This window comes from Betta splendens, chromosome 15, assembly GCF_900634795.4.
Source record: "Betta splendens chromosome 15, fBetSpl5.4, whole genome shotgun sequence".
Classification (NCBI taxonomy): Eukaryota; Metazoa; Chordata; class Actinopteri; order Anabantiformes; family Osphronemidae; genus Betta; species Betta splendens.
In genome coordinates this window covers 561,739-574,202 of record NC_040895.2, presented here as the reverse complement: position 1 = coordinate 574,202, position 12,464 = coordinate 561,739, and the positions used below count along the sequence as shown (strand labels likewise).

The following is a 12,464-nucleotide window of genomic DNA, read 5'->3' as shown; positions in this document are numbered from 1 at the left end:
TGTACTGAAATCCTACGCTCTATCGTGTATGACCTGGACTGTTTTTGACAACGATTACTGGATTAAACCCTGATTTTCTCACCGCCTACCTCGTGTTCTGGCACTGTGCATGTGGGTCCGCTCTCTGCCGCATTCTGACATCCTGTTATAGCAAGGCAGAGATTAAGATATTATTAAGTTAAAATTCAAAATGAAATGGCACGATGATTGGAATAAAGGGTAGGTTTTATTACCAGGTTCAAAGGGAGGTAGGAAGGATAGTTGGGTGTAGTGGCAATAGGACCAGGGATGTCATTTGGGGCTGAATGAGATTCGGGCACAAGGGACTCAATAGCACATTAAAGGTGATGGGGAAACATGAGACAGGGCGGTGAGTGTGGTGAGGGTGAGACATTGGAGCATGTAGCGTTATATTGTACTTTATGTAGTAGAGAAAGGAAGAAAATTATTCGGTTTTCTGAACTCACAGAAGGTTAAGATAGAGCCACAAGTGTTATTGAGGCTAGAGCTGGGGGATGTCAGGAGTAGAGCAATTTTTGTTTTTGTGAGGAGACAGGATTAAAGTGGGGATATAGTTTTTTTTTGTTTCTTTGTTTGTTTTTGTTACCCCAAAAAATAGACAATATGTAGTAACGCCATAGAAAAGCCTAGTTGGTGGCGGTATTGCGCAACTTACACACCGCAAGCTGCCATTAAACAAGAAGAAGAGGAAGAGGAAGAAAAAGAAGCAGCAGCAGCAGCAGCAGAAGAAGAAGAAGAAGAAGAAGCAGAAGCAGAAGCAGAAGCAGCCGCACGTCGTCAGAATGGCGACAGAATCTCAGTCCAAATTACTCCGAATTCAGAGCTGCATTCGAGCTTTTACGGACTTTCCGACGAAAGGAATCATGTTCAGGTGAGTCTCGCCCACTGATGAACATTAGGCTTCACTGCGGCGCGTGCTTTGTCACCTTCTAAAGTTCGCTTGCTGCTCGTGTTTGTCCTGGACAAACATTGTACGGTGTTCGTCTAAGAGCCGCTCATACACTTTCGCTTGTATGGGGTGCCGAATGTAAAAGGAGCACCTATAACTAGTTTTCTCACATTTAGTTAAATGTGCAAAAGTCTAAATGTAAATGGCAAATGTTAAATCTAAATGTGAGAAAACTAGTTATAGGTGCTCCTTTTACATTCGGCACCCCATACGATGGCAGCTAATGACGCTTTGTCCAGTGACAACTGTGGTTAATTTGTCCAGGGCTGGTCCCACTACCCTGCCCCCCGGTTCTGCTGACAATCACAGAGCAATATAACCCAAACAGCTGCTTCTCCTAACAGAATAACTATCACCTCCTCAGAGACATCTGTCCTCTCCTGAAGGATCCTGCTGCTCTGACAGCAGCGATCGACCTGTTAGAGGATTATGTGAAGAAGAATCACGAAGAGGTTGATTTGCTTATAGGTAGGCAATCCAAACCCTGTTTCTCGTAGACTTTTTCTTGCTGCCACCAGTTCTCAGGTGTCTGTCTTTGCAGGCTTAGACGCCCGTGGCTTCCTGTTCGGGCCCCTCCTTGCACAGCGGCTCGGTGTTGGCTTCGTCCTGGTGAGAAAGAAGGGCAAACTGCCTGGACCCACAGTGTCTGTGGAGTATGAACTGGAGTATGGTAAGGTAAAGAACCTTTTATTATACATGTGACCCTCGTTTTCTGTTCACTGTACACAATAATAAATGTTCAGTCAGTCACAATCTGACTAGTCTTCTGCCTTTGTTCCTTCAGGCGGAGGCAGAGATGCAGGAGGACGCAGTGGAAGCAGGACAAAAGGTTCTGCTTATTGATGATCTTCTGGCTACTGGAGGTCAGACATTCTGACATTCCTCACTTTGTAGTAAGCCTCTTGGGTTTGTGCTGGCTGTGTTAGAGTATTATTACCGGAAATATGTGTATAAAGGCCAAGATAAGAGTCCATGGTTGACTCTGACCTTTGAGCTGTCAGATAGCATCTCCACTACCATCATTATATAGTTACTTGCATTCAGGAGTAGTTTGGAAAAATGTTTTACATGATTCTGTAATGAAAGGGAGGACTTTATTTGAATGGTCATATAACCACAGTCCCAGTTTGAGTGTGACCATGGATGCATATCACTCTCTTTATCTCTGTCTCTCTCCATGTTTCCTCTCTGCCACTTAACTACCACTAATTCAAACATGTGTGATGGTTTGAATCCATCGAGGACATGGAGGTATATAATGGGATTAGAGAAGTGAAATGGTTTGTCTTGATCATAAATAGACAGAATATATGAAGCATAATAAAGAACATGCTGCACGTGATCCTCCTATTGACCAGATGAGGTCACGGTTCTTGCATTGCTGAATCTGAGGGGTGTGGGTGAAGAGCCAGTACGTGGAGGATGATGCGTTCCCACCATTGACTGCGTTTGAACTGTGTTGCAGGAACCCTGTACGCGGCCTGTGAACTGATGAAGAGGCAGCAGGCCCAGGTTTTAGCCTGCTTGGTTGTCATTGAGCTTAAAGAGCTGAACGGTAAAGACAAGCTGAAGCCATACCCTGTGTTCTCCTTGGTTAAGTACTGAGGACTGTCCATGTCCGTCAGAACCAGAAGCAATTGTAAAAGTGTGTATGTGTGTGCGCGCGCATCAAAAATAAACTAGAGAGATGCACATGTAGCATCCACACTCTACATACAGTATTGGACAGGAGGGGATGTTAACTCTTTTGTTGAGTTTTGTTTGATGTTAACCAACAACACACACATGGTTCCTCAACTCTAGGCTTGACATCAAGGACTATAGAAATGCTCTTAGTTTGACACTCATTTAAATCTTAACTGAAATCCCCTGTTTTTATCAGTAACCAGACTCCTAGACTGTTCCATAACTCCTCTGCTCCCCTACCAAACCCCCTCCACCAACAACCAAAGGTAACAGTTGTAAAACTTAAAATGCAGACTCAATGAAGAGAGAGGAAAAACTTTCATTTAGCCCCAAAGTTCTGAATTGGACACACCAGAATCTTCAGGTGTTGTGAAACTGAGACTATTGTATTCAGTGAACAATATGCTTCAATATAATGTGGCTTTGAATTATGTATGAAAAGTTTTCACAAAGTTACCAGTTTCCAAATTCACCACATTCCTTATTGTCTTTCTTATAAAGTTAAAATAAAGTTGTGGTTTCTGTCTGTTAATTCTGTATGCCATGCATATATACTTACAGTGGTGTGAAAAAGTCTTTGCCCCCTTTCTGATTTCTTAATTTGTGTTTTAATATGTTTTTCACACTTTACAGTGTCCAATAATCAGGCAAATTTAATTATTAGTCAAAGATAACACTAGTAAAGACAACATGCAGTTTTAAATGAAAGGTTTCTTATTAAGGGTAAAAATAAATCCTAAATTACATTGCCTCGTGTGAAAAAGTGTTTGCCCCCTAAACCTAAAATGTAATTGGGCCACCCTTAGCAGCAACAACTGCAATCAAGCGTTCTAGATAACTTACAAGGAGTCTGTTACAACACTGTGGGGGAATTTTGGCCCACTCATCTTTGCACAATTTATGTAATTCAGCCACATTGGAGGGTTTTGGAGCATGAACCAACTTTTTAAGGTCATGCCACAGCATCTCAATTGGATTCAGGTCAGGACTTTGACTAGCCCACTCCAAGTTCAGCCATTCAGAAGTGAACTTGCTGGTGTGCTTTGGATCATTGTCTTGCTGCAGAATCCAAGTTTACTTCAGCTTGAGGTCATAAACAGATTCTCCTTCAGCACATTTTGGTACACAGTAGAATTCATGGTTCCTTTTATTACAGCAAGTCTTCCAGCAGCAAAACAGCCCCAGACCATCGCACTACCACCGCCATATTTTACTGTTGGTATTATGTTCTTTTTCTGAAATGCGATGTTACTTTTAGGCCACACATAATAGGACACACACACCTTCAAAAAGTTCAATTTTGTCTCGTCAGTCCAGAGAGTATTTTCCCAAAAGTATTGAGGATCATCAGAAATTCTCTGACAAAACTGAGACAATCCTTTATGTTCTTTTTACTCAGCAGTGTTTTTTGTCTTGGAACTCTGCCATGCAAATTATTTTCTCTTTCTTATGGTGAAGTCATGGCCTGCAGTTCTTTGGATGTTGTAAAGGGGTCTTTTGTGACCTCCTTGATGAGTTGTCGCTGTTCTCTTGGGGTAATTTTGGTTGGCCCACCACTCCTGGGAAGGTTATCCACTGTTCCATGTTTTAGCCATTTGTTGATGGAGGCTCTCACTGTGGTTCGTTGCAGTCCCAAAGCTTTAGAAATGGCTTTATGACCTTTTTCAGACTGATAAATTTCAATTATTCAGCGTTCTTGTGTTTATAGTGTTATAATTAAAGTTGGGATTTAAGTAATGTTATAACTTTAGTGAAATTAGTTTAGCCTTTTGTTCATGTGTGTTTGTAATGTGTTCTTGTTCTCTTTTGTGCTGCACCCTGAGGGAAGAGGCCACAGTGACACATTGGATGTGTGAAAAATAAATCGAGTTTGCACTCTACTAAGGGAGCACCCAAAAAATACAATCTCCTCTTGTTTCTCCACATACACAGAGCTGTCTGGGGTTTTGCAGTGCATCAGACATAGATATTTACACTTATAGATAACATAGCAATTAGCTGCACTGTTACTCAATTGGCATAACTTGTCCTTAAATATTTCTTTTATTTAGTGAAGACTTGAATGTTGCAACAGTTCCAACCTAACCTAAGTTAGGGAAATGTTAATGTTTTATTACAAAATCTTGTGTCAATCATTGCAAGGGTATCTCCTATTTACACCAGTTTCTGTCATGGTGCATTACCCACAAGGCATTGTGCTGTAAATTTGCATATATATATATATATATATATATATATATATATAATTTGCTCATTAGTAATATGAGCATTAGGAGTTTGACTTCTTAGTCAATCTGTTACTGAGCTCAATTACTTAGCTAGGCAGGAAACTCCACATTTCACCTCAATGAGCTGTAGTGAAGCTACACACACTCTAGCTCACGCAATACACACCAATGGAAAGGCTGAGAATTCAGCAAAAACCACCTTGTATTTAAACTGCTGTAACTCAAAGTGTTAAAGATATTAAAAAGTGGAACAATAGATTAGTAGTTGAATAGTTGAAGATTGTTTGGAAGTTTAAATAGTATGTAGTATAGTTGTCTGTAGCTTAAAGTATGTTAAAGCTGAAAGTAGACAAAGCTGAAGAGGATTTCAAAATGGTTTTCCATTCATTTCAATGGGAAGTTGATATTTTGATTTGATATAAGTATGAAAGATATGAATGTGAAAAGTAATAGCACCCCTCTCCTTAAAAAGCTGAACATTTGGATAGTTGAATGGTCTCTGTAGCTGAAATTATGTGGGACTAGTTAGATGCCGAAAAATGTACGGAATAATAAACTATAAAGACTAGAAAAGGCATTTCCATAGTAATTTGCACAATGAATGCTTCCATGTTGAATGTTTTGCTGAAGAATTGCTGAAAGTTGCTGAAACATGTAATGGAAAAATTTTACTTTTATGCTTCTTGTGTTCATTTCTGACTGTATAGCAACCATGCATTCTGTACTTGTAGATTAGACTTAGAACTGAACATTCTTAGACAAAAAATCTATCTCCCTCTCAAGGTTCTGTCACACATTAACTGCTGAAATCTATTGTTGTGTTTGACTGACCGATTGTTTATGGTCTGTGTCTGCCTTTTACCCCTGGTCTCTGGCTCCTTTCTATCCGATCCCTCACCAGACCCAAGGCCGTAAACCTTGTGCATTCTCTGTGTCCCTTCCCTTCTGATAGCATGGCACCCAGGATGCAGGAGTGAAAATGTAAACATCTTCACCCACAGTGTGATAAGGAGATTTCACCAGGTCCCGGGAGAAGGGTTAAAAGGTAGAGACAACCTCAGAACGGGGTGATCTCAGCATTATACCTTCGTGGTGTATGTTCTGATCTCCCCAGCTGGCTTTTTGATTTGCTTTTCTCATTATTTTTTATTTTCTTCATTATTTCAATAAATCACACAAAATGACAACTCTCTCATCTGCCTTTATTCCAAAATTTCCACTAGAATTATTGAAAACGTAGTTTAAAATAGCAGAAGAATTGAATGCATAGATAACGAAAAAGAGCGTGGGAGAGCTGGTCTGCTGCCGCAACGATGCCAGACGCTGATTTAAGCTGCTGACGTCACAAAGTTGACTACGACAAAACGTTGACAAAGATTGAAACGATGACAGCGATTAAAAAGATAACGATTAAAAAGATGACCAAGGTGAAACGGTGACAAGATTAAAAAGTTGACCATGATTCAAAAGTTGACCATGGTAAAAAGATGTCAAAGATTAAAAAGTTGAGGAACTATTTGTAGTTAATTGCTTTACTGTGTAACAGTTTATTAAGTAGTCATAGTTAACCAGTCAAAACCAAAAATCTTGCCAGTTAAGGTAATAAATTACATTGTGCTTTTATTTTGTAAAGATTGAGCGGTCATGTGTGAGTGATTACTAAACTATAAAATGGTCGTTAATTACTCACTTACCGATCTGTAACTATTCAGTCAGAACCAAAAATTTTCCTTTAAATCAAATAAATTGCATTGGTGCTTTTATTTTGAAAAGATTTAGAGGAAATGTGTGGAGGTAATAGCGTAACTGTCAATTAGTCTTTAAATAATCATAATTAACCATTCAAAGGCAAAAACAGTGCAGTTAAAGATAATAATTGGCAGTGGTCCTTTTATTTTGAAAGGATGTAGAGGAAGCATGTGTGGGTGATTACTAAACTGTTAATCTATCGTTAAATAGTCATAATTACCCATCTAAAAGCAGAAATGTTGGTATTAAAGCTAATTATTTGGCTTGGTGCTTTTATTTTAAAAGGATTAAGAGGAAGTATGTGCTTAATTACTACACAGTCCAATAGTGTAGTTTAGAAATCAGTAATAAGCATGGAACTGCTGTGTACACTGAGCATCAGGAGTTTGACCTGTCAGTCAAATCTGCAGCTGCGCTGTCGCCATGGAGACGAAAGGCGGAAAAATCAGGCTCACTCTGCTGTGTGAAAGCAGACTTTCACCCTTGATAAATAGGCTTATTCCAGCAAAACCATAATAGTTATGACAAAACTATTTTCATTTTATGAATCCCAAGGCTTCCCTGAACAACTGGAGTTAATTTTATGTTTGTCGCAATTTCAAAATGTGTCTCCTCTTGTTTTAATCCCCAGACGTCTGCCAAAATTTATCATTAGAGTCTATGGGAGAGATTCAGGATCTCTCTGCACTTTGAGCTCAGTAGCGACTTAAGTATAGAGTATGTCTGAGGGTATAGCCAGACACGTCATTAGAAAGAAGACAAGTATGACAAGTATATACGATTTAGTGAAATAATTATGTTGATAGAGTGAAAATTGTGGCTGTAGTGATGAGTTTAAGACAGAAGTTCTGTCTTTAAAAAGTGCGCCCTCGCACTCTAGCTGTGACATCACGCACTCTAGCTCACGCAATACACTAATGGAAAAGCTGAAAATTTAACAAAAACCACCCAATGTTTAAACGCTTAAAAGTTGTAGAAAAGTATAGAAGTTACGAGGACGCTGATTTACACAGAGAAGGTTGAACGATGATTGACGCTTTTGAAGTTGACATGACATTTCTACGCCATAGTATGACGATGACAGACGCTGATGAAACGAGCGAATTTGACAAAAAGTTGAACGATGAATCCCATAGACGACCATTATAAAAAAACGACACAAAACGTTGAATAACGTTAAAAGTTGAAAAGCTGAAAACGTGAAAAGTAATAGCCCCCATCAAGACGATGTTTAGAAAGTTGAACAGCGATTCTACGAGGAAGCGTTGAGACGATGAAAGTGACCGAAAAACGGGGCGAAATAATAAGAAAAAGAGGAAAAATAAAGAGCGAAGATATCAGTAGTGTGAGAGCTGTTCAGCTCTCCCACTGTCACGATCTGGGTTTTTTGTCTAGTTGTTCCTGTTTTATTTTGGTAATCTCCTGGTTTCTGTTCCTGTTTTAGCTTTACTTCCGGGTTTTGTCCTTGTCACAGCTGTCCCTGCTTCACCTGATCGTTATCCACACCTGCACTGTATCAGCAATCAAGTCACGTATTTAACCACCACCAGTGTCCTCAGTCCCTTGCCAGATCGTTGTTCGTGTGTCGTCGTGCTTTCCCAGTTTCATTGTTCCTGCCGTGTCTTCGTGTTTCCTGGTTTTTTTGATGCTCGACCTTGTTACTACTGCCTGTTGCCGACCATTGCCTGCCTGACCACGATTCCACGCCTGATGTATGGTATTGTACTCTCCTCCCGGTTATGATCTGTGCCTGCTCCTGACTACGTCTCCGCCTAATCCCATGTAACTCGTCTGATCACCTGTGTATGACCCTGCCTGGACTTTACTCCGCATACTGGAATAAACCACACTCTTTAACGCCAGAAAATCGTGTATTGTGCTGTGCATGTGGGTCCTCATCCGAGCGCCTCCCGTGACAGAACGATCTGGCCAAACTTGGACCCAGCCAGCACTCAGCCGTCGCCCAGGTCAGTGACTGTTTTGTTTCTTGTTTTTTTTTTTGGCGGCGAGTCTCCTTCACCTGCGAGGAAGTATGGAGTTCACCTGCGCCGAGCTACCCAGCGACCTACGCGTTTATTTTCAAATCCTCGCGGAGGATTACCGACGGGCGATTAACCCGGAGAACCAGCGCAGCGCCATGGAGGTGGCGATATTGACGCTGGAGGACGATGACAGCGCGTTAGAGCGCCCCAGTGTTCGTCGCCTCTATGAGCGGCTGTGCGCGAGGTTAGATGAGCTAAGTCGCGCCAGCTGCAGTCCGCGCGCACCTCCAGGAGGAGGTCGCGCCAGCTGCAGTCCCCGCGCACCTCCAGGAGGAGGTCGCGCCAGCTGCAGTCCCCGCGCACCTCCAGGAGGAGGTCGCGTCCGCCGCAGTCCGCGCGCACCTCCAGGAGGAGGTCGCGCCAGCTGCAGTCCCCGCGCACCTCCAGGAGGAGGTCGCGTCCGCCGCAGTCCCGGCGCACCTCCAGGAGGAGGTCGCGTCCGCCGCAGTCCCGGCGCACCTCCAGGAGGAGGTCGCGTCCGCCGCAGTCCCGGCGCACCTCCAGGAGGGGGTCGCGCCCGTCGCAGTCCCGGCGGACCTCCAGGAGGGGGTCGCGCCCGTCGCAGTCCCGGCGGACCTCCAGGAGGGGGTCGCGCCCGTCGCAGTCCCGGCGGACCTCCAGGAGGGGGTCGCGCCCGTCGCAGTCCCGGCGGACCTCCAGGAGGGGGTCGCGCCCGTCGCAGTCCCGGCGGACCTCCAGGAGGGGGTCGCGCCCGTCGCAGTCCCGGCGGACCTCCAGGAGGGGGTCGCGCCCGTCATAGTTCCTGCCCACCTCCAGGAGGGTGTCGTTCCTGTCATAGTTCCTGCCCACCTCCAGGAGGGTGTCGTTCCTGTCGCAGCCCCGATGCACCTGCATCGGTTCCTGGCGGCTCGGCTCCGGCCGCACCTGCATCGGTTCCTGGCGGCCCGGCTCCGGCCGCACCTGCATCGGTTCCTGGCGGCCCGGCTCCGGCCGCACCTGCATCGGTTCCTGGCGGCTCGGCTCCGGCCGCACCTGCATCGGTTCCTGGCGGCTCGGCTCCGGCCGCACCTGCATCGGTTCCTGGCGGCCCGGCTCCGGCCGCCCCTGCATCGGTTCCTGGCGGCTCGGCTCCGGCCGCACCTGCATCGGTTCCTGGCGGCTCGGCTCCGGCCGCACCTGCATCAGTTCCCGCCGGCCCGGCTCCGGCCTGGTCTCCACGTCCGTCGTCGCCTCTGGTTCCTGCATCGTCTCTGGCTCTGCTGCCGGACTGGTGGCCTCGCCCTCGGCGCCGCCTGCTGCTTGGATGGCGCTGCCTCCTGCGGCGCCGTCCGCCTCGACTCCTCAGCCTCCTGGATCAGCGTCCGCCAGGAGGACATCGCCGTTCGGGGGGGTCCCCGTGGACGCTGGCCCAGACCAAGGGCACTGGGTGTGCCCCTCTGCCTCAGCGGCGGCTGGGCAGGATCTCACCGCGTCTCCACCCGCCTTAAGAGGGAGCGGCGAGACGTCGTTGTTGTTTTCCTGGTCATGGACTCTGTTCTTGTTTCACGGACATTCGTGTTGTCTTCTTGATTTTGGGACTCGGTCTTGTTTTGTTTTTCTGTTAGGTTCTCTGGTTTGGCGTGTTTGGGCGTGAGTTTTGTTTTATGGGGGTTCCCGTTTTGCCCTCCCCCCAGTCCGCCCTCCGCCCGCCCTGTCCGTGTTCTGTGCGGGTTGTTTTTGGTTCTGTCCCTCCGCCGGTCCTCCCTCCGCCCGCCCTGCTCTGGTTTGTTGTTTTTTTTTTTTGGTCGTCTGGAATCCGCCCTTGAGAGGGGGGTACTGTCACGATCTGGGTTTTGTGTCTAGTTGTTCCTGTTTTATTTTGGTAATCTCCTGGCTTCTGTTCCTGTTTTAGCTTTACTTCCGGGTTTTGTCCTTGTCACAGCTGTCCCTGCTTCACCTGATCGTTATCCACACCTGCACTGTATCAGTAATCAAGTCACGTATTTAACCACCACCAGTGTCCTCAGTCCCTTGCCAGATCGTTGTTTGTGTGTCGTCGTGCTTTCCCAGTTTCATTGTTCCTGCCGTGTCTTCGTGTTTCCTGGTTTTTTTGATGCTCGACCTTGTTACTACTGCCTGTTGCCGACCATTGCCTGCCTGACCACGATTCCACGCCTGATGTATGGTATTGTACTCTCCTCCCGGTTATGATCTGTGCCTGCTCCTGACTACGTCTCCGCCTAATCCCATGTAACTCGTCTGATCACCTGTGTATGACCCTGCCTGGACTTTACTCCGCATACTGGAATAAACCACACTCTTTAACGCCAGAAAATCGTGTATTGTGCTGTGCATGTGGGTCCTCATCCGAGCGCCTCCCGTGACACCCACTAAATATATCTGATGATTTGTATTTGTAAAAAGAGCTTTATCTGCACAAAGGAAACAAAAACGGTTAAATTCAAGGTAAAGAATTACTATTAATTTATTTTCCTGTAAACAACTTAGTTTTGCATCTTGCAGGTGCCCTAATTGAAAACTGAACCTTAGACTGTAGGCTTCAGAGTCAAGGACTTTAGCCACTCGGCCAAAGGAGCTACTGCCATCATGTCATATGGCTGCTGTCAGAACCTCATTTATATGACGGACCCACACGCACAGCTCGTATGAACTTAGTCTCGTGAAGGTTTAATCAGGCTCATGGTCAGGCAGGCAAAGTCAGTACACAGATCAGCACAGTGATAATGGCAACGGCACAGACAGGGAGTGAGCAAAGGCAGTCAAGATCCAGGCTGGGTTCCATACACAAAGCAGAGTCAGTAGGCACTGACTGGGAGCAGGCAGGACATGGTCAAAACAAGAAACCGGGTCAATACACAAAATGACTTACTTGGCTGAATGCTGGAGAGTAGACACGCAAACACGAACTAACAATATGGCAACGAATGTGGTGATTACTGGTGCTTAAATACAGGTGTGATTACTAATTATTGACAGGTGTGCATGGTGAACCGGGAGTGACAGGAAACAGCTGTGACTTGAACAAAACCGGAAGTCCTTAAAAATAAAACAGGAAATGGAAACTGGAATAAGACAACATAAAAAAACAAAACGTTCTTTCAAAATAAAACCGGACACAAAAACCCAGATCATGACAGCTGCATTACACATCCTAGTGTCAATGGTAAAATTCCTTTTTGTTTTAATAGGGAGAAGAAAAAGCTTTATATTAGATAATATAAGACATATAAGAATAAAATATATGACTATGATGAAGAAAACTAACAGCACACTTCTCCTCAAAACTCCTCCTCCTGAACATTTTGATATTTGAACGGTTTCTGTAGCTCAAAGAGTGTAGGAGGAGTTAGGTGCCGACCATTGTAGAAACGACATAGAAAGAAAATATCAATACTAACATTTGCTGATACATTTAAAACATATCTGAAAGTAGCTTGAGCACATAAAGTATAGATGAATGTATCTGAACTGAACTGGGAGTTGTCTACACAGAGCTAAATATTCTTTAGAAGAAGATGAAGCAGTTAAATTTCAAATTAAGAAAATTTTTAAGAGATCTGCTGAAATTCAAGAAATGCTAAAATGTAGAAAGTAAGTAGAAAGTAGTATGTAAAGGATTGCTGAATTTGATTAAATATAGCTGAATGTATTAAAAGAGGTAAATAGAGCTCGAGCTGAAAGAATAGTTGAAAGTTGTGGAAACATTTAAACAGCTGCAGCTTTAAAATTGGAAACATGGTGCATTAGAGGAAGCATGCATGTGCAGGTAATTGCTAAGCAGTAATATAGTCTCGTTAAATGTCTCGTTGAATGACTAGTCACAGATTA

The 12,464-nt window shown here is 44.4% G+C and overlaps 1 protein-coding gene across 1 annotated transcript; it reads left to right on the top strand.

The window, feature by feature from the left end:
* The first annotated feature begins 345 nt into the window (after nt 1-345).
* Nucleotides 346-6,071, top strand: aprt (adenine phosphoribosyltransferase). Its single transcript, XM_029127273.3, has 5 exons — nt 346-892; nt 1,335-1,438; nt 1,512-1,645; nt 1,755-1,833; nt 2,436-6,071. The coding sequence occupies exons 1-5, from the start codon at nt 804-806 to the stop codon at nt 2,573-2,575; spliced, it is 546 nt and encodes a 181-aa protein (XP_028983106.1). The 5' UTR covers nt 346-803; the 3' UTR covers nt 2,576-6,071.
* The last annotated feature ends 6,393 nt before the right edge of the window (nt 6,072-12,464 follow it).

What these genes read in the sequence shown, in the direction of transcription:
- aprt (XM_029127273.3), top strand. Translation starts at nt 804, where the DNA reads ATGGCGACAGAATCTCAGTCCAAATTACTCCGAATTCAGAGCTGCATT. An exon ending in ACGAAAGGAATCATGTTCAG is followed by an intron (nt 893 to 1,334) that starts GTGAGTCTCGCC and finishes TCACCTCCTCAG; the next exon opens with AGACATCTGTCCTCTCCTGA. An exon ending in AGAGGTTGATTTGCTTATAG is followed by an intron (nt 1,439 to 1,511) that starts GTAGGCAATCCA and finishes CTGTCTTTGCAG; the next exon opens with GCTTAGACGCCCGTGGCTTC.